This window comes from Heliconius melpomene, chromosome 9 (assembly GCF_056956725.1).
Source record: "Heliconius melpomene rosina isolate 202511_hmr_F chromosome 9, ASM5695672v1, whole genome shotgun sequence".
NCBI lineage: Eukaryota > Metazoa > Arthropoda > Insecta > Lepidoptera > Nymphalidae > Heliconius > Heliconius melpomene.
The window spans coordinates 1026555-1053687 of record NC_140397.1 but is presented as its reverse complement, the minus strand read 5'-3'; the positions used below and the strand labels follow the sequence as shown (position 1 = coordinate 1053687).

The 27133-nt window shown below is 32.7% G+C and overlaps 2 protein-coding genes and 1 long non-coding RNA gene across 3 annotated transcripts; 1 reads left to right on the top strand and 2 right to left on the bottom strand.

The window, feature by feature from the left end:
* Positions 1-286: 286 nt before the first annotated feature.
* Cortactin (cortactin) lies at positions 287-16766 on the bottom strand. Its single transcript, XM_085190055.1, has 12 exons — positions 16535-16766; positions 15589-15728; positions 12201-12287; positions 11830-11939; positions 11336-11490; positions 10975-11140; positions 10570-10691; positions 9878-10051; positions 9487-9555; positions 9089-9343; positions 8557-8730; positions 287-2891 (listed from the first exon to the last, which is right to left on the bottom strand). The coding sequence occupies exons 2-12, from the start codon at positions 15726-15728 to the stop codon at positions 2808-2810; spliced, it is 1536 nt and encodes a 511-aa protein (XP_085046181.1). The 5' UTR covers positions 16535-16766; the 3' UTR covers positions 287-2807.
* On the top strand, positions 16656-17801 carry LOC146536107 (uncharacterized). The gene is made up of 3 exons (XR_014878247.1): positions 16656-16794; positions 17023-17156; positions 17662-17801. It is a non-coding gene; the product is annotated as an uncharacterized LOC146536107 (long non-coding RNA).
* Positions 17409-27133, bottom strand: LOC146536106 (acyl-CoA synthetase short-chain family member 3, mitochondrial). The gene is made up of 12 exons (XM_085190054.1): positions 26924-27133; positions 24387-24537; positions 23778-23922; positions 23097-23241; positions 22673-22769; positions 21038-21237; positions 20441-20672; positions 19937-20096; positions 19105-19252; positions 18599-18744; positions 18105-18336; positions 17409-17928 (listed from the first exon to the last, which is right to left on the bottom strand). The coding sequence occupies exons 1-12, from the start codon at positions 27036-27038 to the stop codon at positions 17651-17653; spliced, it is 2049 nt and encodes a 682-aa protein (XP_085046180.1). The 5' UTR covers positions 27039-27133; the 3' UTR covers positions 17409-17650.

Here is a 27133-nt window from a genome sequence, read left to right as displayed (position 1 = left end):
AAAATAAAATTTTAACTTTGTGTTAATACACTATACTTTGGATAAAAATAAGTATTTTTAAAGTTCTCAATCACTTTACGCTTTAGAACGTTATCGTATCAATACTCATATTATATGTAGACATAGTAGAAAAATGTGTCAGTGCATTTAATGTTTTTAATACGATCGTGAAGCTAAAACCGCACCAAGACAGCCTTATTTACTGTTTTTTTAGTTTAATTATATTCGAGCTACTCTTCAAACTTTTAACACTAAAATGTTATAAAATAGAAGAAAAACACATACAAAACTTACAACATTTTATTAATTACATAATATATAAAATGTTAAAACATTAACTGTTTTAATAAAATATTTGTTCGAATACTTCTTATAATTAGGCAATACGTAATATAATATTCGTAATTCCTTATACTGAGGTTACATTTAATATGTTCCGTCAAATTCGCTTTACATATCTTAAATACTTCTAATAATCTTAAATAGCCCTTCTAACTGTAAACACGACTGTAGTAGATTCGATTCTCTCTAGAGGGAACGAATTATTTTCATTTAATCGCTCTGATAACAAGACAAATCGCGACGCTGACTTCCGTCATTCAAAATGCAATGTCTCGAAAATTGGGCAGTACGTGTTGAACGCAATGTCTTATCCAGGGTGTCTAGACACGCCGTTCTCGACTGTCTCGTAAGTAAAATAATGCGTGTCAAGTGGCGGTACCCAACACCGCATTCTGTTTACCAAAACCAGCAAATGACAATTGTTTATTGCCCCGAGTACGTATAGAACCCATAACATTGCGTTTACAATCAGACGCTATCTCATTGCGCCATTATAGCGTAGCTCAGAAGATTCTTCCCTAAAATTATGAACTATCCTGAAATTAAACCTACACTTGCCTCCTTTAATCGAAAAGATGTAAAAAATTATGTATCAATATTATTACAAGATTAAAATTACATTTTACAAAAAAAAATCTTAGAAATAATTAAGTAAAATAAGGATACAGTTTCATTATATTATAAAAGTTTATAAATTGTAGTATTGTCATTGTTTAATTGAAAAAAAATGTTATTTAGTCACTTTATTTATTTCTCAATTCAGTATTAAAAAAGTAATTTAGTAAAGTTACAAGTAAAAAAAATGCAAAAACAAAAAAAAAAGCAATTATCTAAAAAATATACATAAAAAAACTAAAATAATTTGTGTTTACTTTACAGATGTAAGAGAAAGTGTCTAAGCTACATATTTGGTGTTCTGAAAGAAAAAAATCATAGAAAAAACTTAATAGAGCCTAAACTATACAATTCCTAAATTCCCATAATAATGTCAATACAATTCCTATTCGTCAAACATTATAATTTCTATATAAATTTATAATTACTAATTAAATAATTACAATATAATATTATAAACAAATTACAAAATATTTATTAAATTCTTTGCTTATATTCTCTATGATATGAATCTAAAAAAAAATAATATAAAGTGATCATCACTTTTGTTGTGTGTTCGATTCCACTTAGGGCAATAGTTAAATATCAATTCATATCATGAAATATCTTCATACCATTCTATTATGAGTATTCCCCTTAATGGATTTTGAAACCACAACTATTATGTTCGATGGTGCCGTTAAATCTTCAAAAAAAGAGAAGTTATTAACATATTAAAAACACCATAGAGAATATAGTACATATACTATAATTCTGGATTGCATTCATTTTTTTTAATTAAAAATAAGCTGTTTATTTAGACAGTCATTCACAACAATTACTTATGATTTAGAAATTCATAACAACAATCTTTTTTTTTTTAATTTTTGTGAGGCTGCAGTAATAAGACTTGCATTCTCCACTTGTATTAAGAGACTATACTTTGTCTAAGCCTAGCTATTCAAACATTTATAACGGATTCGAACCAACAACCAATGTACTTAGATCTCTAATTCATTCACTAATTTATTTAATCAAGTAAGCCAACTATATACTTAATAATTTTAATCGTTCTTTCATTCAACCTTGGAATGTTTTCACAAAAAAATAAAATTCTTCATAGTCCACAACAATCATTAAAATAGTGGATATAAAAATATTTACTAAATCTCTACATATATGAAAATCCCACATCCCACATCCCACACGTAGCAAGCGGGGTAGGAAGCGGGAACCTAATGTTAAGACCATCCATTCCCCACTTTCCGCACAATTTTTAAAAGATTGCGTCTTGAGTGGCTAAACTCAAGGTCGCCTTTGTGTCTACCAGAGAGTGGAATGAAAGATAATATTAATTTAATAATTTCGCCAACTCAATTTCTCTTATCATTCTTGTGATTTAAAATACCATACATTTTTTTTCATTTAACATATTGAACGAATGCAATCCAAAATAATTAATTATATTAACATTTCTATTCATTTATTTAATACTTATTTTGCGCTTTTAAAAAGTTTTCATACATCTAACACTATTCACTCATTCAAATCATATACAAGGATGTATCAAAAGCATACATTCTGATTTTTGTTTCTCATTATTTAGAGATATTTAGTAGTGTTTATATTTTAATATAAACATTCGTTAATTCGATGATTTAAAGAATATTTCTAAAATATAAATTCTACTGAAACTATAACCATTACCTAGTAAATTCTCCAAATGAAAATGAACAAATGAATGAATAAACGAATACCAATACATTATTTTTTTATAAAAACTGAACGCAACAAAAAAAATACGAATGTATAAGTCATATACATAATAAAAATTAATATAACTAACTAAATAGTTATAATTAAACGTAAATTCATTTATCTTGTAACTGTACATAGTTAGCTGGGAACAGTCCATAGGCGCCCTTGCACAAGCCCTGCCACCAGCCCTCGTCGATCTGTAAACAAAACTTTATTATAGTAAGTGTTGTAGGCTCAAATCTTATTTAGTAATATGAGAAAAAGTTTTATTGGGATCATTTATTGATTAACAACATTTAATGTTATATGATTAATCTAAACGGCATAACTGATTTAAATACAGTTTTCACCATTGTATTTAATAATATTAGTATATATTTCAAAAAGTTCTAAACTACAACCTTCCTTTGACTTCACTTATACCATGACTAACTGTGACTCCCAAAAACTCATCGTAACAATAGTAGTAATAATAATAATAACAATAACTCTTTATTGTACACCCAGGAAAAGACACAAAAAAATACAATAAAATTATATAAATGTACAATAGGCGGCCTTATTGCTTAATAGCAATTTCTGCCAGGCAACCTTAAAGCAGAGGAAATAGCAAATTAACATATGGGTAAGGTGCAAAAATATATATATATATATATATATATAATTAAAGGTATAAAATAAATAAGAATATATTTACCATACATAACATACAAAGCATACATAAATACATATAGCCGTATCAATATACATACATATAAATAAATATATATATAACTACTACATACATACATAGATAAAGATAAGAACTAAATGGTAAGAATAAAATGTGTAATGGCAGAAAAAAAAAAAAAAAGGAAAAGAACCTAAATCTTAAAGTGACATGAAGTGTAACTTTGAAAGTTAGAAATGTTTTGGCATTTCTGACATCTAAAGGAAGGGCGTTCCACAATATACACACAGTTACAGTAAATGAACTGCTGTAGAAGGAAGAAGTGTGAGAAGGTATTTTGAGGGTAAGATTACGTCCAGAGCGAAGAGAGCGAGAATGTGTCTCGCCCAAAAACTCAAAACGTTCTTTAAGGTAAGGAGGGGGAATTGGATTGAACAGAATACAGTAAAGGAGATGAAGGATGTGAGTATTCCTGCGAAGGCGGATAGGGAGCCACTTGAGTTTTTTACGGAAATCACAGATGTGATCAAATTTGCGAAGGCCAAATATGAACCGAATACATAAATTTTGAATACGCTCAAGTTTATTTAATTGCTCCTCTCTTAAGTCAAGATAGCAAGTGTCAGCATAATCGAGAATCGGTAGAAGGAGAGTATTTGCTAACGAAATCTTAGTAAGTATAGGAAGAAAATTACGCAAACGTCTAAGAGAACCTAAGGATGCAAATATCTCTCTGCTAACCTCACTTACCTGTGAATCCCAAGACATATTATTATCCAGAGTGATACCAAGAACTTTTACAGTTTTGCTGAATGGTATAATATCATTATTAATAAGTACTGGTGGTACAGTCGATACATCTATTTTTGAAATAAGTTTTGCACTACCAATTAAAATCAGTTGAGTTTTTTTTGAGTTAAGATGCAGACCAAATGACTTACTCCAAGAAGATATACTCTCCAAGCTTTTGTTAATGTCCTTGATTGCAGTAGGTAAGTCAGATATTTTAGCTTGATTGTATATCTGCAAATCGTCTGCATATAAATGGTAGAGAGAAGAAATAGTACCAGAAATAGTATTTATAAACATAGAAAATAGCAAAGGAGACAACACGCCACCCTGCGGAACACCAGCAACGACAGGAGACCAATCAGAGTACGAATCTTGTATTCGCAAACGTTGCCGGCGTCCGTACAGGTATTCACGAAGCCAGTTAATTGCATCAGGAGATATGTTAAGTGACTTTAAGGTAGCCAGCATGATATCAAAGCCAACGGAGCCAAAGGCATTGCTGAAGTCCAGCAACGCCAAGACTGTGACTTGTTGCCTTTCCATGCCAGAACGAATGTCATCAGTAATTTTTACTAATGCCGTTGTTGTACTATGACCAGGACGGAAACCGGATTGCAAAGGGTTCATAAGGTTATGTTGGTAAAGGAACTGAGTGAGTTGGGTCTGAATTAAGCGCTCAAGGACTTTGGATAGGAAAGGAAGAATAGAAATAGGACGGTAATCAGAGAAATCAACAGGATTAGGTTTTTTGAGTAAAGGAATTATTTGTGCATCTTTCCATATTGAAGGAAATTGCTTAGATGATATAGAATGATTAAATATATATGTAATCACAGGTAATAAAATATCGAGGATGGGACTGATCATTTTCCGACTAATGCCGTCAGCACCAACAGCATCAGATTTAGTGGCTAAAATTGTCTTCTTAACATCACTTTCTGCAAATAAACTAAAGAAAAAACTAGGAACACAAGGAGTGGATAAAGCATTGAGATGGTTAATAGTAGATAATTTTGTTGCGTTATTAATAACAAAGGAAGAAGAGAAATGTCTATTAAGTTCATGGCGTCGTTGGTTATCTCTACACATCATATTACAGCGATTGCGAGCTTTGTTGTACTTTTGCCGATTGATATCATTAGGATTTTCTTTGAGTTTCATTTTTGCAGTATTCTTTTTGTGTTAAAGCTTTTTAATTTTGTCTGTTAGCCAAGGAGCAGCATAATGTTTTATTCGTACGGGACGCAATGGAGCATGCTGATCATATAATTTTATTATGTGCGAATTGAAAAGAGCCAACTGATCATCAGCTTCAGTACAGATTAGTACACTCGATCAATCGATTGCAGCCGCGTCCTCACGCAAGCAATTTAAATCCATACCACCAAAATTACGTTGCAGAAGTATTCTTGATTTAGCTTTAGTGGGCCTAATTTTATAAGATAAATATATGAGATCATGGTAAGAGAATGCTAAGGCAGGATATTGGCCATGTTTTTCAACATGGTCAATAGAAGAAACAATCATAAGATCAAGTAATGAGGGGACGCAGTTAGGGAAGTTATGAGTGGCGGATAGGGGGAGTAGATGTAAGTTAGCACCATCAACTATAGATTTTAAGCGGGACGAACGATGATTTATCTTCAACATACAAGTATTAAAGTCGCCCATTATAATAGCGTGATCGTAGGAAGGTTTATAGTTTTCTAACAGGGTTTCAAATGATAAAAAGTAATCGACCGCAAGGTTAGGATTATAGTAAATACCAAGAAGAATCTTAGTATGAGTAAAGCAGACTTCAATAAGAAGATGTTCAGGTCCAAAGCTTGGGTCACTTTTGGAAAAGTCTACTAAGCTATAAGGAATGTGTGTGCGTAGATAAATGGCAACGCCACCTCCTACTCGGCATATACGATCGTTACGGATCAAATGAAACCCAGGTAGTAAATAAGAAGCCGAAGGGAGGCATGGTTTTAACCATGTCTCTGACACTAAAATAGCATGTACATTATTATTATTGAAAGAAGATAAGAAATCTGGGAAGTGTGCAGGAATACTTTGTGCGTTCAAATGAATATTAAAATTTTTCAGTACGTCTGAGAAATTTGAATCTAATGTTTCACTTAGCGTGGGGATACTAAGAAAGCTGTCATTACTGCTCAATTCAACAGAAATAGCCGAAAAGGAAAGGAAAGAATCATTGGAAGTATTACTGTTGATTGCCATTATAAATATAAAAAAAATATATTAATAATAAATAAGTTAAATAAAATAAATAAATAAATAATAATAAATAACAAAAATGTGAATAAAATAAAAAATATGATAAAAAATTATAATAATAATGATAAAAAAATACTGATGTAAAAAGTATAACGATAACCCGTTTTAGCTACTAAATTTGCTAAGCCACCCGCTAGTTGCAAAGAGAAACCAAAAGAGAGAAAAATAAAAATAAAACAAATAAAAAAAAAGTTAAAATTAAATAAAAACAATATAAACAATTCAGTGGTACCATGAACACAAAGAAATATGATTAATAAGAACGAAACCTATATATAAAAAAAAAAATACTTAATTAATAAATAATTAAAAATAAATAAATAAAAACAATGTATGACAGAAAGAAAAAAAAAACAAGTACAATTAAAAACTAACGACAGAATTACAAAAGAAAAAAAAGTAAAATAAAATAAATAAATAAACACTAATAAGAAAAAAAAAACAAAAAGAAAAAAAAGAAAGTTAAAATTCTTTAAACCATTACAATAATTAAATAAAATATGAGACAAAAGTCAGCTATATAATGCTATAGAAGCCTATTAAATTCTGTCATACATTATTAATACTTTCTTAAGCGTTATATGTCACTTAAAACAATGACAGATCTTAATGTAGTGTAACAAAACGCTTGATATGAGAAATAAAAGAAATAAGTATAAAGTACAAAAATAAAGTAACAGAAAGAGAAAAAAGAGAAAAAAATTAGAAAACAAAGACACAAATCATAAACTTAGACAATCTTAAATAACTAGGCCCATGTAACTTAAAAATATAAATAAAAGAACAGTGAAAATACAACAACAAATAAATAAACACAATAATATAACAGTTCAATAAACAGTTACTTCTTCACCACTCGCTTACATCTTTGGACTGCTATTTTATTATTGGGGCACATTGGAGCTGCAACAGTGTCCGGCACGACTGGTGGAGGTGGTGGAGGTGACCTTGATGGAGCGACGGGTATACTTTGAAGTTCAGACATGCACTCAACACGATAACGCAATCCATTGGGGGCAATTACGTTGATGGAACCATCCCGCGTCCAACACTTCCCTACACCAAAACGTTGTCTTGCTAGCATGAAAACGTCGTGACGATTTTTCGTCAGGTATTCAGAAACAGTGATACCTGAACCTTTCAATTTAGTTTTCGAAAGCCAGACACTATGGCGCACATGCGCATTAGAGAATTTAACTACTATTGGTCTGGGTTTATTTCCAAGCGCACGACCCAACCGATACGCGGTTTTAATGTCTGAGGAGGTAAAATCGGCCACGTCCAGATTTTTCACTACTAAATTAGTAACGAGGTTGTTAATCATTTCCGTTTTTTTTTCTTCGACCCCATGGAAGAGGAGCATTTTGCATCTTCTGGACATCTCGATACGGTCAACATTCCGCGCCAAGAGTTCCACCTGTTTTTGCAACGTAGTCAGTGCGGTGTGGATAAATTTTTTGAACGAATTAAAATCAGTTGCCAACGATGTAATTGTGGTTGGAGAAGCAGATTTGTTCAAATCTTGTTGGAACTCGTGCATTCTAGCATCAAACATTTCAGTCATAGCAGTTATAGACTCCTTGAGTGCGTCCATTGTATGACGTGACTTATTAAAAGAAAATACACAATAATTCACAGGGAATTTATAGTAGGATAACACTAGCGGCAGGTTTATTTACTTCACAAGCATATAAATCACATTAAAATATTCGTAAATATAGTAAAATACAATAATTAATGAAGAGCTCGAAAATCAGATGTTTCCTTATTCACGCCTACCCTCGCTCAGTAGTGACATCTTCGGGGATGATGAATATCCGTCGGGTTCATTCGATTGAAATCATACAAAGCCAATTTCAGCTTTTCACCAACCTCTGGAACTCTTAACCCTTGAAAGCTCCAAAATCTTGACTTCCATCAAAATCCCACTCACACACTTACCATAACAAAATTAGTCAGGACATCATCGGAGTCGAAGGATATCTCATCCGGTCCATTCAGCTGGTAGTAATACAAAACTCACTCACACGCTTCACACTCATCCCTATAACTCCTAACCCTTAAAATCCCCGATATAAGCGACCCCAAAACCTTGACCCTTGACCCCAAACACTCACCATGACAATATTAGTGATAACGTCGTCAGGATCGAAGGATATTTCATCAGGCGCGTTCGCCTGGTAGTCGTAGAGAGCGCGCGCCGTATATCCGTCCTCGTCGTCGGCGTCTGTTTCCGCCATTTCACTTTCCCAACCCACTGGTGATACCACTATTGTGGGTTGGCGGGTCACCTGAGTTACAATTAGAATATTAATGAAATTTCACATTTTAAAATACAAAAAAGAGAAGGAGGAGGAGGACCTTCGAGGATATAGTATCGATAATACTATATCCTGGATGGTTTTGAAGCCGTCATGGCGTAGCGCGAAAGCGGCAATAACCATGAGGTGCATTCAGGGGAATAAAATATTTACATTTCCTCACTTTGATAACGATACAAAGCCTATTTGGTAACCAGCAAATTGTACCCACAACAGTCGCGTTTACAAGCTTGTGCACCACTGCACCACCAAAGCCGCTCCAAACTTTTATACCCTATATCTTTCCAAAATGTGGAACATTTTAAAAACTTTAAAAAATAACAACTACCTCTTCCTTTTCATCTTTAACATCCGGTTCTCCAACTAAAGTGACATCGGGTAAAATAACCTTTTGTTCTTCTTTCTGTGTCTCCACTGACGTCACTATATCTGCTTTCTCTTCGGTTTTTGTGTTCACTTTTGTGTCTGCTTGGATGTTTGTGTTTGTTTCTGTGTTCTGTGTGTTTATGCTTGTGTTTATATTTGTGCTTTGTTCGGTTTGTGTTTGGGGTTCATCTTTGTCTTTTGATACACGCTCTTTTTCCTGTGAAAGATAAAATTCAATTTATATTTATATAATTTTAATAAAAGTTATGTAGCAATTTAAATAAAATATATTAAGTATTAAAAACACTATTTATAATTTTTTTTTATTAGGCTACTGATCCAACTACATTTTACTATTACCTTTTCAGATAAATTTTTGTCCAACTGTTGTCTCTCTTGTCGTATCCTCTGTACAGACTGCAAGGCTTCCTGTGACCAAAACATTAATATATTATTATAACTAAAATATGTTATATCATCAGCGAACTGCTCACGGCTTCGCCCTCTTGAACTATTACCACTATTTATTTATCAACCTGACTTACTTCCGTGTTCTAAAATTATCACTTTAAAGACAATAATCTACATATTAAGAACTAAAGTCAATTCAATAAAACAATTATTGTTCAATTTTTTCGAACAACTTAACTTAACTTAGCTTCACGCTTTATCCCTAGCGGGGTGGTCAGAGAGAACGGAGCGCTACGGTCTTTTACTATTATTCCAAACATATATAATTAATATTTCTAACCTGTTCTTTCTCTTTCGCCATGTTTTCAAACTTAGCTCTAATAGAGCTGGGTTTAGCGCCGCCAATGTCCGGTCTCTGTTTAGTGTAGTTGGTGCCCACTTTCTCCACTTCGTCGAATCTATGGGCACATTTGTCCACTCTGTCTGTTTGGACACCGAATTTACCTCCGAAACCCTGTTGACGGAGAAATTCAAATTATTTAGAAAAAAACATATATACTAAAATTCTGTGATTGTAGTTTTGGTTGCAACTATAGGAAATGAATACATAATTTATTCATTTGTTTGCTCTGGTGTCAAGAAAAAAGGACACTCCGTTTCCCATGCAGCCCAAAATTTTTAAGACATTGCATGTGGGTGACAAAACTCATCGCTGCGCTTTATGTTGTTACCAGAACAAGGAAATAATAGTTTTATTTCCTTGTCTTCCAAGTGAAAATCGAATCTTCGAACAGTAAGCTACAATTAAAAAATATATTAAAAATAGAAACTATATTTTTTTTGTATACGACGAAATGTTAAAAATATAATAGTAATATCGAATATATTGTAAATATTTAATTTAAATACTAAATTGATGCCTACAAAATTATTGCTCAATCACAACCGCCTATACCATATTTATATAGCAACGACTTTATACTCTGTTAAAAAAAATACCACTAAACTCAATATTACACAAAAGGAACCCACCTTCTTATGATCAACTTGACTCCCGTGAGCTGGTGTTTTCTCTTGATGGTCCCAACCTACGGCAGACGCGTCTTGTCTGTCCGTTTGCACACCGTATTTACCTCCAAAACCTATTGCGTAGTCTGGAAAAAATATATAAAAAATGATAGAAAAAAGTTCAAGTTTTGATTGAAAATGGGTATAAAAGTTTTGAGAAGATATTTTTATAGAAAACGTATGTCTTAGTGGTCAGAGCGTTTGGGCGGACATACGTCTGTATGAGTTCAAATCTCTCTTTCTGCAAAATTTTTAAAACAAATTATGACGCAATGGACTATTTATTTAAAAATGTATGGTTCCATTATTCTGCCTACCCTGCTGAAAGCGGGATACAGCGTAAAAAAAAGAAAATCCCAACGCCCATACCTTTCTGTGAGTTATGTGATTCAGCTGCCTCGTGGTGGTCCCAGCCCGCGGCCGACGCGTCCTGTCTGTCCGTCTGCACACCGAACTTACCTCCGAAACCCACCGAATAGTCTTTTTGGGATGGATGTTTCTCTACTTGTTCCTTATGTTCCCAACCAGCTGCACTCTTTAAAGGACATAATATAGAACAAACGATTATAAAATATGTATTTTAAGGACATATTTTAATTATAAATTAAGAACAAACACTGACTAATCACTAAGGTTTCCTTTTGTCTACGTATAACTTTTCACTAAATATTTATAAATATAAGTACGATAAGTTAAAGTGAAACTATGAAAGTGAAATAAATAAACAAACCTTATCAACTCTGTCAGTCTGTACGCCAAACTTTCCTCCAAAACCTTTAGCATAGTCCGACTGAGAGGCGTGTTTCTCCACTTTCCCTACATAGTCATGCCCCACTGCGCTCGCATCCATTCTGTCGCTTTGCACACCGAATTTACCACCAAAACCTTGAAATAATATTGTATTAACTTCTTAGGCAAACTATAATTATTAGGGGCCAGTCATGGCGCAGGATCACAAGCCTGTGAGTTGTGACTGTAGACATAAAAAACCTAGTTTTACGACACTCCGTTCCCCACCAGGTTCCCTCCTTTCCGCCGACTTCTAGAGGCACTGCGAGTTGAGTGGCAGAACTCAGCGCTGAGCTTTGCCTCGTTACCAAATATTGGAAATAAAAATATTAAATATTTATTCCTTCGAGTGGGAATCGAACTTTTATAATTTCAAACTTTTTTAAAAAAAATAAAGTATTATTATTTTTTTCAATACAAGTACACAACCTTTACCTTGCGCATAATCTTTTTGAGAGACATGCTTCTCCGTTTTCCCCACATAGTCATGGCCGACCGCCGACTTGTCCATCCTGTCTTGTTGCACGCCGAATTTACCGCCATAACTACGAAAGTTATTATATTTAATTTAAGCATTTAATTTTTTAAATTTAAGCTCTGCGTTGGGAACCTCGTTGAAACACTCCGTTCCCCACTTTCCGCCAAAATTTCGACAGAAAAGCGGAGCGAGAATATGAAAATATTATATATTTCATCCCCCTATATTCGATCATTAGATTCGAAACCATAACCGTTACGTTGGCAGTCACATTTTTTAACAATTCTTATAATTAACTGAATAAACTAAAAACAGTTTATATGCTTACCCGAAAGACGGTTTGGGACCCGCCTCATACTGCTTTTTCTTCTCTTGTTTATCCGCTTCAAACACCTCCTCCCTCAACTTCGCCATGCTGTAACAAAATATAATAAATAACAAAAAGAAAAAAACAAAAATAAACCTATTAACTTCACGTTTTTTCCAGCATAGCACGGTGCAGATTGAACTAGTTTAGTGTTAAGACTCTACGTTCACGCACTGCACAATATCGTACGGGAATGCGTGTGTTGCGAGTGGTAGAACTCAACGTCGTGCTTCGTCTACCAAAGCGCGGAAATTAAAATAATCTCCTCCTGTGGGAATCAAACTCACAACCATGTTTTTTTATAGTTAGACGCTGTTCCACTACCTCTAACCAAAAAAATACAAAGAAATGGAAAAAACATTTAAAAATCTGCCTGATATACCAACTGTCGAATTTTTTCCATGGAAAACTCCAAAAGGCTACAAACTTACAATATTATAATTATAATTATTAATATATTATTGTTTAAAAAATGTTAACCCTAGGTCTAGAACAAAAACAAGTCTAGACAGAAGGAATGACAAAACGTAACTGATTATAAATGGGTATAAAATTAGTCGATTTGAAACGTACCCCTATATAGAGGTATCAAATTAATAGCTTAAGAAACCTTGTCAAATGAAGGGGGCTAAGTACTGTACATTTTTAGTCGTTATACGCGCGAATGAGCAAAGACGATACTGATTAATACCGGGTTCAATTTCATTAAAATTTCTTAAAGAGTTACAGAAACAAAGAGGAAAGTTTAAATGATTAAAAATATGTATTATTTTCACATGGTCTCGTGGCGCAGCGACACAGCGTCCGACCGTTAACGTGACTGTTGGGGGTTCGATTCCCACTCGGGGAAAATGAATAATTTTTATTCCCTAACCTTGGCAGCAAGATAAAGCGCAGCACTGGGCCAAAATGTGGTTACATATATCTGTCTACACTGTTTTAAGCGGGATAAAGATAAAAAATCAGAAACTAGTGTTATGAGAACTGACATTAGGAAAGACAATGGAGAAAAAAGTTCTCCATTATTGATTGGCGAAACAACGCCAAACTTTGTGTTACCAGCTTCACACTGTATCCCGCACACAACAGGGTAGACAGAGGGAACCTAATATTATAAGACCCTCCGTTCCCCACTTTCCCACTAATTTTGGAGGTTTTGCGTGTTGAGTGAACGCTTAGCCTCGACACCAGAGCGAAGAAATGGAAATATAAATTAAATTCGTCGCGTTACAGTCACACCTTGTGTTACCAGAGCAAAGAATTTAAAATAATTCCGTTTGAACACGGAGATTGAACCCGCAACCATCACGTCTACAGCCACAAACTGTCCCACTGCGCCACCACGGTCTCGAACGAAAATACAATATAAAATACAAATACAACAATAGGCATTTACAACAATTAAAGTGTATGTATGTTTATTCATTTCACTGATACACCTACACAACTTCCTTTTATTTTAATATTTATATTAAACGGTGAATGCACTCACTGTGTTCGCAGTATGAATCAGTTTCCGATTTATTTAAAAAATATATGAAAATATATTTTAAATTTTGAAAACAATTTTATCGAATAAATAAATTCGACAAAACATGATTGCATATATATTTTTCAATAAAAACTTTGGTTTTGGCTAAGGCCAGGTATTATTAATAAATATAAATGTGAATAAATTAAAAATATTAATATCACATACAAAGAGGTCGTGGGTTCGATGTCCAACAAATGGAGTGTAAAACAAGAAAAGGGGGGGGTGGGGGGGGGGAATATGCATAACAATGGAAAATGAACTAAAAATAATTATTGTATTGGGGCAACGTCGGAGCGTAAGCGCGATGATTGTGGGTTCAATCCATACTCGGGGAAATTTATTAATACTAAAGAACCCGAACACGTGAAGTACGCGATGCCATATCAATGTTTATATACGTTATACAAAGGTGTAAATAAGTATTGTCAAAAAAATGGTAGTGTGTGTTTTATTCATTTCATTTATTTAATGTAAATAAATTAAATAAAACATAACGGTGCCATAAAATCTTCGTTCTTTTTGCTTACGTATTGATACAGAGGTCTCATTTCTTCAAATTTAAAATGGCAATAATGTCACAGGATACGCATATGGATGGGGACAAAGTGGGACGTTTAGTTCCGCCATCAAACACAACGTTGCTCTAAGTCGAAGGGAGAGACGAGACGGGAGTGCAAAATAACACGCTATATGCGGGATAAAACGTGAAAGGAAAATAATATACAAACATGCGACTTTAAACGCGACGGTTGTGAGTTCTATTCCCACTTGATATTTTCATACCCTCGCTCTGGTAACAAGATAAAGCGCGTGGTGGCATACTTCCGCCATGCAACACGTAATATTTGAAGCAATGATTGAAAATGGGAAACGGAAGTAAAGAAGAAAATATAATACTATGTAGTATTATATTGTTACACTTGTTTGTTTTATCTAAGCCAAGCAAAAGCCAACGAAAATACCAGAGGAAATTCTCTATTCCACGTGTAATCTAGTTATTAAAAAAGAAATATATAATTATTTATATATTTCTTATAATTATGTTTAAACTCGCATAACTTTTACTGGGTTACAATAATGATACAATACACACGGTAGATGGTTCCATGTAAATTTTATGGCAATTTCTTTTGTATCTACTTCGTAAATAATTTAAAAAAACTTACACACTTAAGGTCACTATAAGGTAACAAAAACTAAATATAAACACAATTCAATAAACAAAAACAAGTAATGTTTATTCATACTATTACAATCAAATACATATGTATTTTGCAATTATTCTCTTTTGTTACATTATAAAAATTATTCAACTTTTTAGGGAAACAGGAAGGTAAATTTGACCTTTCGTAACTTTAACAAATATTGATAAGCTGAATATATGTTGGTTGAAGGCCATCGTGGTGCACAAGTGTGTGATTGTAAAGGAGACAGTTGTAGGTTTGATTTCCACTTGGGGACATGAAATATTTCTTATTTTCATTTCTTTGCTCGTGTAAGTTGAGCTCCACAACTCAAAATGAAGACTGGAAATGTTTGGAACTAGGTTTCGCCTTCAATGTATAATTACACTGCTATGCGTTTAAGATAGGCATGCAGAGGTACAATCTGAATGTAAACACAATGGTTGTCGGTTCAATTTCTAATTGGGGGAATGAATTATTTTTACACTATTTGACAAGCAAAAGCTTGACATTAGGTTCTGCTACTCAACATGACAATAACAGTGTCTTAAAAGTAAGACAAACAAAAGATTACAAACCCTACACTGCTAAATACAAGATAAAGTATAAATCTGAAAATAGCCTAACTTACTCTATAGCCTCAACGTGTCGTCCACCAGGTCCCCATCTCTGTTCTTGCTCAGTGACATCATTCAAAAAGTCAGGATCTGTCTCCCAATCGTCAGCTTCCACAGGGGGAGGAGCTGTGACGTCAGTTGCCGCTTTCCACATCTAAATAAGCAGAGAAAATAATTAACTTTAGCCGTAACTATATAAATAATATTACTATATAAATAATGATTTTTTTAAATAAATTTTTATCTTCAAGGAAGAATATATATTTTTTCTAAAATCAAACAAATGTATAAACGATACTACTATTTTGTTTTTATTAATAAACAAGTTCATATAGCTAGTTTTGTACCTCAAAAGGAAATAACGGTATCCTATAAGGGTTTACTTTGTTGTCTGTCTGTCAAATTATATCTTAAGATTGTGTGAAGAAAATTAAGCTATTCTCTTCTATTCTAAGTTAACGCAAACAAAAGATAAAGAATTTATAAGTATTTCAAAAATAAAAAACTTCTAGAATAGGTCAGAAAGTTAATAAATTATATGAAAATTCACATGGAGATAATATATTAATTTCTTAATGGAGAACTGTAAGACATTGTTTTATTCTATTACTATTTCTACAGTTCTTGTTTGTGTTGGCCACATATGGTGCCCATCTGTTACAGTGATGCAGTAAGACCAAATTTTATTAATTATATATTCTTTAAAAGGATTACTTAAGGATAATTTATGACAAATTGTATAAAAAAGATATGTTTCCATACATCAAAAGATTTATTTACTTTCACATATGACTAATATTCGTTATCTTGGATATTTCATTATCTTATTCCACATTGATAATATAGTGTTTATATAATATTAATAATACGATCAGAATCTAACATTTCTTTGCTGTCTATATGAATGTATTTATCCAAAGTGAAAGTTACAATATTAAGGAAACGTAGAAAATATCATACCTTAGTAAAAGCCGGTTTGACGTTTGTAAATTACAAGTTAAGGTGTGGGTGTGTTATTGATCCGCTTTTAATGTACACAACATACACTTCTATATATAATTATTACTTAGAATTAATTCAAAATTTTAGTTTCAGGTTCAAAATGGTTGGAGCTAAAGATCAAAACAGGAAAAACAATGACTAAAATACGGGAAGTAACACTATGCGTCATGATAACTTTACGTATTTGACATTGACAGATGAGATGACACTGGCATTTGGTGACGTTTATATTGTTTATGGATTATGCAACAGATAAACAATAAAATATCGTTAGATTTGTAAATTAACGAACCTTGTAACTCATATTGCTAAATTAGTATTATTTAATTATAAACATATAAAAAGGAATTAATACTTGTTCAATTATTATTTAATGTAATTACAAGGGTAAAAATATATGCATTTATGCACAGGAGTACGTAGATATCAAAGTATTTTTTTTTTAGCTCTGCGCTGTATCCCGCATGTAGCAGGCAGATCTAGCCTAGTGTTAAGACATTCTGCTCGCCACTTTCCACCAAATGCATTTTGAGTGGTGGAACCCAACGCGCCGCTCTGCCTCAAGCAAAGATATGACAATGTAATATATTTTATTTATTGATATTATTTAATGTTTATTTACAGTCGTTCTATTTATTTTATTTCAATAACATCACAACATCTAAAGCACCTTGTACAGTTATCTACTGTTTTTTTTTTTCATTTAATATAAAATAGGTATATAAGTATGTAAATAAAACTAGCATTTTATTTAAACGAAAAAATATATTTATAATAAAAAATATACAACAAATTAAAACTTACACAATTATTTTATTATACCTATACACGATTATGTATTTTTTGATCTTAAATAAATGTTACAGTTATTATCAAACTATCAGCTACAAACAATCACATTATAAATATTAAAATTATATTACAGCATAAATCGGTTTCGAAATACAATAAATATTTCTTATATTATTTACTTTCCTTACAATATTTACAATAATGCCATATACTTAATATGATCACACATAATAATATTGTAAATATTTTACATACTTTTTATACTATATTATGAATTATATTTTACATTTCAGGGTCAGGCGCATCAATTGCATATCCAAATTTCTGTAGAGCTATCTTTATTTCCCCGAATACACTGGCATCTTCTATAGTAGCCGGCAGTTTTACTTGTTGAGATCGCGCTAGTTTTGAAATGGCACCTCGTAATGCTTTACCTGAACGGGTCCTTGGTAGAGCAGGAACAGCAACCGCTTTTCTAAACGCAGCAATAGGCCCTATTAAGTGGCGTACCAGTGCTATCAGTTCTTGTGTGACGGTACTTTCAAGTACGATCTCCTCGTCTGAAATATACACAAAATATAAAATAAACGTTCTTTGAATATTTATGAAAGTTTACTTGTAGGTATATATTTATTGAAATATTTCTGTGTTATTATGTATATATAAGTTTCTATGTTAATTTTAATATATTCTTTATTGAGTTACTATTGTAAACTATGAAAAACAAAATGCTAACCATCCTGAGGCGGTCTCATTACGTATAAACATAGTGGTACGTCTCCTTTTGTTGGATCCGGTGCACCTACAACTACAGCGTCGGCCACCCTGGCGTGTTTCAGTACGACATCCTCTATAGCAGATGTTGAGAGTCTGTGTCCAGCTACGTTAATGACGTCATCAGCTCTAGCCACGACCCAAACAGCGCCTTCTGCACTTATCCAGCCCACGTCTTGTGTATCGTAGTATCCCTGTTAACAATTTATTTCGAATGTTAAGTATAAAATAAACTATTCTTACGGTCAGCACTGAAAATTTTTTTTTAACAATATAATGGTGAAATATCAACTGATAGACATTATGTTTCCAAAAATATTTAGTACTTAATTTAAGAGTTTTATTTTAAAGACTTTAACTAGAGAATAAAAAAATTACGTCTTTCTGCCTTCACCTACGTTAAAGATACTTAATACACAAAACAAAACTAAATTAATTATTTAAAAAAAACATTACACTGAAAGTGCTGAAGTATGTATTCATGTAGCGCTCATCAGACTGCCAGAGAGTAGAAGCGAAGCCTGGTGGTAGCGGTAGCTTTACAACGAGACGGCCTACCTCTCCCGACTGACATTCTGAGCCATCGTCCCTCAATGATCGCACTGTAACAAATTTTTAATCAATAAATAAAACAACAGGCTAGTCTACAGGTTAATAATTAAATATACCTTAATTTTTATTTATGCCACAGTAAGGCACGTCCGCCTGATAAGGCAATCGTGTAATTTAAACACAAATATTATTTGTGTGCCGTAAGATACCCGTAAGTACCGTATTATAATTGAGAAATTGAGAAAAATAAACTTTTGCTTTGTTCTTAAATTTCTTACCTAGTGGTTATTTAAGAAATTTAAGAACATTTTATAGATTTAGTTATTTAAGAAAAACAACAAAGATACGAAGATAGAAAAAGAAAATAGAAAAATACCTCAAACTTGGTCAAGTATTTTTTGTCAACTTACAATCATATCCGGGAACAGGGTAGCCAGTGGAATGTGGATGTACTCCTTTAACTCCATATCCTAAGCAAGCAGCTGTTATTGGGGATCCTGACTCAGTTTGCCACCAGTGATTTAGGACTGGAACGTTAAAAATGTTCTCGGCCCAGTGCTGTAAAGAAATTAACATTAAAATGGAAAAAAAATCATTCCATAGTAAGTAAATATTAGAAATATTAATTTATGCTGTAAAGTATTTAATTATATATAAAGACACTTGAGAAATTGTTAAAATTTGTACAAAAAGTGTGTCGCTAGGAAAAAGACAAACCTATTAAAGGAAAAAAAAGTTTTTCCAAAAGGAAAAAGTGACTTTGTAAATTGAAGTGAAAAATAACGAATATAACGTATTTACAAACATTACTTTTTACACGGTCTACATTTCCTGAACAAGAAACTAAGAATAATTTGCATCGACCTTAGACCGCATTATGTAGATTTAGAATTTTGTATATAAATTGTAACAAATGAAGTAAGCCAACGTAACGTTATATTGAAGTTAATTATAAAATAGAACATTTATTTCAACTTAATAGACATTTTTTCGCTCTGGTGTCGAGGCAAACAGAGTGGCAGAACTCAACGCCTCCAGAATTCGCAATGCCTCCAGAAATCGTTAGAAAGTGGGGAATGGAGTGTCTTAACACTAGATTTCCTCTGCCTACCTTGCTTGCGTGCGGGATACAGCGTGAAGCTGATTTTTTTTACAAAATACAATACATTTTATATAATAAGTGACGAACGCAACTTATTTAATAAAACTTATCTTATAAGAAATATATATAACCAATTTTACCTTCGTATCCTGATCACAATGTTCTCCTGCAATTACTATAGTCTTCAACGTCGTACTGCAATATCTTCGAGCGTATTTTCCTAGAGGATCCGTCCTCTTAAGTACACGGAACGTGGTGGGGATCGTAAACAAAGCGTTTACACGATGTTGCTCTATGATCCTATAAAAATGTTTATTTATCAGTAAATAATACTTTATAATTAAGTATTAAACATGCAATTACACATTTTGTTATATTTATTTACACGTTTTTTTTATAGCTTACTAATATTATGTTGATAGCATATGAATATGAGTGGCGCTTTTGTCTTGGTACCAGAGCGAAAAAATAAAAATATCAATAAATAATAATTCATTCCCCCGAGAAGAAATCGAATACACAGCCGTCACGTTACAGTTGCATGCTTGAGCCCCTCGACCTCAGTATATGCATAAGTCTTCCTGCATAAAAGCATACCTACATATAAATATTTAGGAAGCAACAAACAATATGCTTTACATTACCTGAAGTACTGTCCAGGATCAGGAGTTCTGTCAGGTTTTCCCTCGTATAAAATTGATGTTAATCCAGCTAATAAGGGACCATAGCAGATGTACGAATGTCCAACAACCCATCCTAAATCTGAAGCTGCCCACCACACGCCTTTTTTCAAGCCGTACACTGCATCCATTGACCAGCAAAGTGTAGCTGCATGACCACAAGGACGTTGGATGCCCTTAGGAGCATCGGTGGTACCTATATACATAAAAGCAACTTTTACATTACTACATTTTTATTAATTTCAATAATATTGTAAAAATAAGAACTAAAATACGAAAATGAATAAAAATAAAAAGTATAAGTCCCAACCTATAGGTTTTGATAACTTCGAGGAATTTCATACAAAATGCAATAAAAATGATGCATAAGTACTCGTATCTTTTGATTTTCTTCTGTGCTCTAAGGGGAGCAAGCTCCAGATAAAAGGTCTTGACAGACGAACAACAAAGTGATCTTATAAGGGTTCCGTCTCTTCCTTTTCGATGTACGGAACCCTCAAAACGGAGTACGGCGTCCAATACGCAATGTCAAAAATAAAACAGAGAGAATAGCCAGTTTACCAGATGTATACAATATGTAGAGGGCTTCATTGGCTTCTGTTGCAACACAAGGCACAGGATCAGCGTTCAGAGCTTCATCCCAGCAAATGTCCCTGTCTTTTTCCAATGTACATTCAAGGACACGTCGTCGTTGGTATATTATACATTTGTGTGGCTTGTGCGAACTTTGGCAAAGAGCTTCGTCTAAAATATCTTTATATCTAAAAAATAAATAAAGTAGAAAATAAATTTTATTATCGAAAAACGATCAGTGTCATAAAATATGAGTAACATCACGCTGTATCTCGCACACAGCAGGATTCGACCGTTTAGACACTAGCCACCAGCGGACCTGGTGGGAATCGAACCCATATCATGTCGCGTTTACAGTCATAATTTGCGCCCCTGTACTACGAATGGAGTCTTAATTGTTTCTTTTGACATATTATTATTGATTCTATATATATTTTTATTATACAAGAGAATAAATTTTACATTTTCAAATATAAATTGTTTTAAAAAATAAAAATAAAAATATAAAAAATTCTTAAAATTTATTATTGATTTATTATTACATTGCTGAGGTGTACAGACCTGCAGACAATGAATATAAACAGTTGTATTGCTTTTTTTAATTTTTTCTCCTTTATTCTTATGAAAAAGAAACTTAAATATACTCCAGTATTATTCGTACAAAAAATAATTCTAATATTATAAAATTTTTATTCCTCAGTAAACGACATCCTTGCGAATTTATAAATTATTTACTTTATTTTTTATTACTTATATTCTAATAATTTATATTACCAATATAACTTAGTACCGAAAAAATTGTAATTATTATTAATATCTTGATACATATTTTTAAAATATTTTTTGCAATAATTTAAATAACGTCTACAACTTGTCTATGGAAATTCGAAACGCAATAATTAAAGAACAACTAAAAATTATAAAAAATAACAAAAACTACCACATTTACCCTGAAAGTCATGGTCAGAAATCATTGTCCGTTGATTTGATGAAAAGTTTTAGTTATTTAAATAAAATGTCATAAGTATATGTGTATTATAGTCAATATCATTGAACAATAAACAACAACAAAGAAGAAAGTGTGTGACTGTAACGTGACTCTCACGCGACACTCGAGTACTAAGGCTAAAGCGCGGCGTTAAGCTCCACCATTCAACACGCAATATCTCGAAAATTCGGCAGAAGGTGAGAAACGGAGTGCCTTAACACTAGCTTCCCTATGCGTACCATGATATATGCGGGTTAAAGCGTGAACCTGAAGAAGAAGATTGAATAAGGCCGTCGATAATGTAGTAACACATATTTATCATAATTTTGTACCGTATATTTTATAATGTTGTAAATAAATATATGGTTGAGATTTTTATATTTGAGTTTTCTCTAAATTACCTATATTTACCTATTCTGGGATATCGTGGTTCACATAAGTAATTATTTAAATCTTGAACCAAAGTATGTGTAAACTATGTCCAAATTCAATCAATTAAAAAAATATATATTTGACGGATTTAACCAATAGCTTTTATTTATAACCTTTATATAACTAATATAAAATAAGACAAAGTGTTTGAAAATTCATCTTTACATAGAATAAAGACATAATAAAATATTTTTTTCACAAACCTGACTATTTTATTAGGTTCAACACCGCAACTAGCAGCTATAATGACAGTTGGTTGAGCGTGCTCTATTCTAGTCCTTAGTTCTCTTGCAGCGAATCCTAAGTAAAATTACAATAAAGTTAATTTATAATAATAATAAAATTACAAAAAAGCCTCTTTTTAGGCATGCTATTGGCCGTACCATTATAAGTCATAGAGTAAGGATTTGTATTTTTTTTTTAAATTACGTGCAATAAGTAAAGTTTGCTAACTGTCAATAAGCCACTTTGTTAATACAATTGGTCCGTTTTAAAAATATATATTTATTAAAACAAAAACATACAAGATACGCCCGAAAAACATAACCCATCCTTAGCAGTCGGAAAAAAGTATCCAAATAGAAGAAAATTCATATAAAAATGACAGCGTTTGCTATTTCTACCTACCGCCAAAAACAACAGAATGTACAGCACCGATCCTGTTCGTAGCCAACATGGCTACTACGGCTTCCGGTATTAGCGGCATGTAGATGACGACACGGGATCCTCGGACTACGCCCAAGCTGGATAGCTTACCAGCAAGTCTTGATACCTAGACAATAAAAATCTAATTAATATTTTTCTTTAGTTTCATAGCAGGGTAGGCAGAGGGAACCTAGTGTTAGGACACTCTGCTTCCAATAAGACACTTCCATTCCCCTGTATTCATCGATCTTTGAAGGGTTGCGTGTGGAGTGGCGGAACTTAACGTCGCACTTTGCCTCGTTACCAAGAACTTGCCCTTGCGTCACAACTGGCTTTGGGTGTAGATACTAAATGAATAAGTTTTATAACGTGTAAATGTTTGTGTAATAGGCTAGGTAGTAGGTACTTATTGAATAAGAGCATTACAAAACCCAGAAACAATATTCGAAATAAATTTAAATTCAATTAATACATTTGAATTTGTTTTGAATTTAAAATAATGCCTAGTTTAAAATGTGGTTTAAACATCGGGGATGACTAATTAACCTAACTTCCTTATAAGAATTTGAAACAGGTTACTTCCTTGGTTAAAAATTAACCAAATTTTGAGGCCTTGCATAGAAAAAAATGAAATACATCAAAAATTTGAAAAAGGATTTTTACCTGATCTTGTAATTCAGCATAAGTAATCCTTTTGACAGTGTCCGTTACGGGAGAGTCGTACACCAGCGCCACCTGGTCCCCCCGACCGTTCTCCACGTGACGGTCTACCGCGTTGTAGCAAACTGACAGTTCTCCACCTACCCACCTATAACGAAATTTCTTTAAACATACCTACAATAAAATTATTTTAAGCATATTTATAGTGAAGAACGGAGTTTCTTATCACTAGCTTCCCTCTGCCTACCTTGATGTGTGCGGGATACAGCGTAAAGCGCATTTAAAAAAAAATGTTTATTATAGAATTATTCTGAGCATCTTCACAAATCTCAAATTTATAACATAAATTTAATTAAAGTATAGACCATAATTTTCTCTTTTTTTATATGTTTTTAGCGTCCCGCTCATAGCATGGTAGGCAGAGGGAACCTGGTAGATTCCCTCCGCCAAATGTTATTTCTTTTATAAAATAATATTAAACCATCCATTCGCACAACTACCGAATTCCAAAAATAAATATCTTAAGTCGATTGGAAATGTAAGCTGTACACTATTGCATTATCTACTAATACTGACTTAACTAAAGTTTTTACGTTGCAATTTTCATCATACCATTTAGTAAATGGCGGGTTGCTGTCATCCAACACCTTGTCCCACGGTCGAATCCAGTCCAAATGTTTACCAACTTCGCCCCAGAAACCCTCAGGATCTTCTAAAGAACGTCTGTACTGTCGCTGGTATTCTTCTGTCACAGCACCACCTTCTACAGAAATAAGTAAACGTAATCAATATTATTTTAAAATTCGTTCGTCTTTTCGTTCCTTCACATCGTGGCGTATGTGACTGTAAACGTGACGGCTGTTAATTTGATTCCCACTCAGGTAAATGGATTAGCTATTATTTATTGTTTTTGTTGTTTCCTCACGCTGTATCTTACACATAGCAGGGTAGGCAGAACAGACCTAGTGTTGAGACACTCCGTTCCCCACTTTCTGCCGAATTCTGGAGGCGGATTGCGTGTTGTTTTTTTTATTTAAACGAATAATTTAAACATTAATTAAAAGAATATGTGAAAAATGATGGTTCATTAATAAATATCTAATTGTTACAATTCTAAGATCTCTATGCTAAGTGTGGGAACTGCTGTGTGAAGTCGCTGATGAAGAATCTGCGTTTTCCGGGAACGATGTTAGATAAGATGTTTGGGAACCTAACATGTATCTATACATATAATAAAATGGTGACTGATCAATGTCTGTACATCGTGTATTTACCTACTTATTTACACGATATCAAAACACAAAAAAAACAGCATTTTTATCTACAGAAAGATATTTCTGCTGAAGCCGAACCGATTATATTATTGGAGTAACACTGAAAGATAGCCTCTCTATCTTTCAGTGTTAGTCCATTAATATAATCGGCTCTGGAGCAACAGTAAAGTCATTCTTTATTCCGTATTTTATCTGAAATCAGAACTAAGAATTTAGAAAATAAATTTTCAGAAGATTAACATTATTATTTCTTTAGTGCATAACAGAAAATATAGATAATTGTACTCAAATAATTAATATTTCTTTCTTAAATAAATTTTAAAAAATATCCAAAGCCGCGGGCCGCTAGTTGTAATTGTAATTTTTGTATAAATCCGTTATACAAGAATTATATTTAAAAAAAACACGTGATAGAAAAAAATATAATTAAAATGTTAATTTTTAAAACATTTAAGTTGTTACATTTTTTTTGTTTTATTAGAATATTATATTTTAACAAATTATTTAATTATTCTTGCGTTACGGCTTTATATTAATTATCTTTTGTTTAGTTATTTTTCTATTATTTAAACTTTAGATTACATATAAGAGGGGGCATTACAACAAATTTTCTTTGAATTATTTTTCCTTTTCTTAGAATGTCATATCTAAATGATATACTAATACTTCACTGTGTGTCTGTCCGTCTATCACCAGGTTGTACCTCATGAAACAAGATAATTAGACAGTTGAAAGTTTCACAGATGATGCATTTTTGTTGACGCTATAGCAATAAATATGAAAACACTAAAGTAAATAAATGTATATTTTATTATATTGTGGTATTCGATGATGAAATTTATATTTAGATTTTAAAAGCAGCTGAAGGAAATGGAAAAGGAAAAAGTTCCGCTTTCTGCAAAATTTTCGATATTTTTTATTATTCTGATCATTCCTTATTATTATTATTTAAATTAAATCAGCAATATTGATTTTTCATGGGGCCCTCCCCCAAATCTGTCGTACTGAAAATATAGTTCAGGTGTCCAACTAAGCTAATGGTCCCTTTGCTAGAATATAAGTCATATTTATGTAATTAATACTAAATGAATAAAAAGAATAAAATACGAAAGAGTAAAAGTAAAGTATCTTAACAATTCTATAACTTCTGATTTTGTTAGGTACAATGCTTCGCACATTGGCTATTATTGTATTTTTTTTTTAAATATCAAGTTTCTCAGTAAACAGTTTGATTTGATAATGACATTCAATATCATCGAGTTGCACATTAGGCATACTTCCCTTTTTTATCAGTTTTTTGCTTTATCACCTATAAATAATAAAATAGGCAGGTAGAACTTAGTCCTAAAACACGAATTTGGATCATTGAGCGTAGGGCAGTGGATAGATCGTGGATAGTGCTTTATCTTGTCAAATTAATAGAGTTCATTTTTTCGAGTGGGTTTCGAACCAGTAGCTGTCGCGTTTACAGTAAACCGATGTATAACTGTGCCATAGTGGTCTCATGTTTTTTTTATTTAGAAAATACTTTCCTAATTGCTAATGCTGATAAAGTGATCTAACACAAGGTTCTCTCTGCCTACCTCAAAATATCGAAATATGTAGGTACGTCTAGAGAGGCAAAGGCCATTTAGCTAAGAACTGAAATACATTTATAATTGTTCCAAGACGAACGAATTCTGAAGGGATTGTGTGTTGAATGGCGGAACTAAATGCTGCGCATTGTCTCATTACCAGAGCAAGGAAACCAAAAATATTAAATATTTCATATCCTCAAGTGGGAATCGAATCTTTAGCCTCTGGCGTATACAGCCGCACGCTTGATTCCTTGATGCACGCTATAACAGAATTAATATCTGAATTTAAATAACTTACCATAATTCAGCAAGTCAGTTTGTGTCACAAAACTTTTGCTCCTCAGTTCACTTATAGAATTCTCAAATCTATTTTTATCCATTTTGGATTTAACATCTGAAGTTTCTTGGTACATTTTTAAATTATTAAAATATTTTAAAAAAAATGTAAAAAAATAAATTAAAATCCTATACAAGAGTCAATACTTTTACGCGACGCAACGTAGTGGAG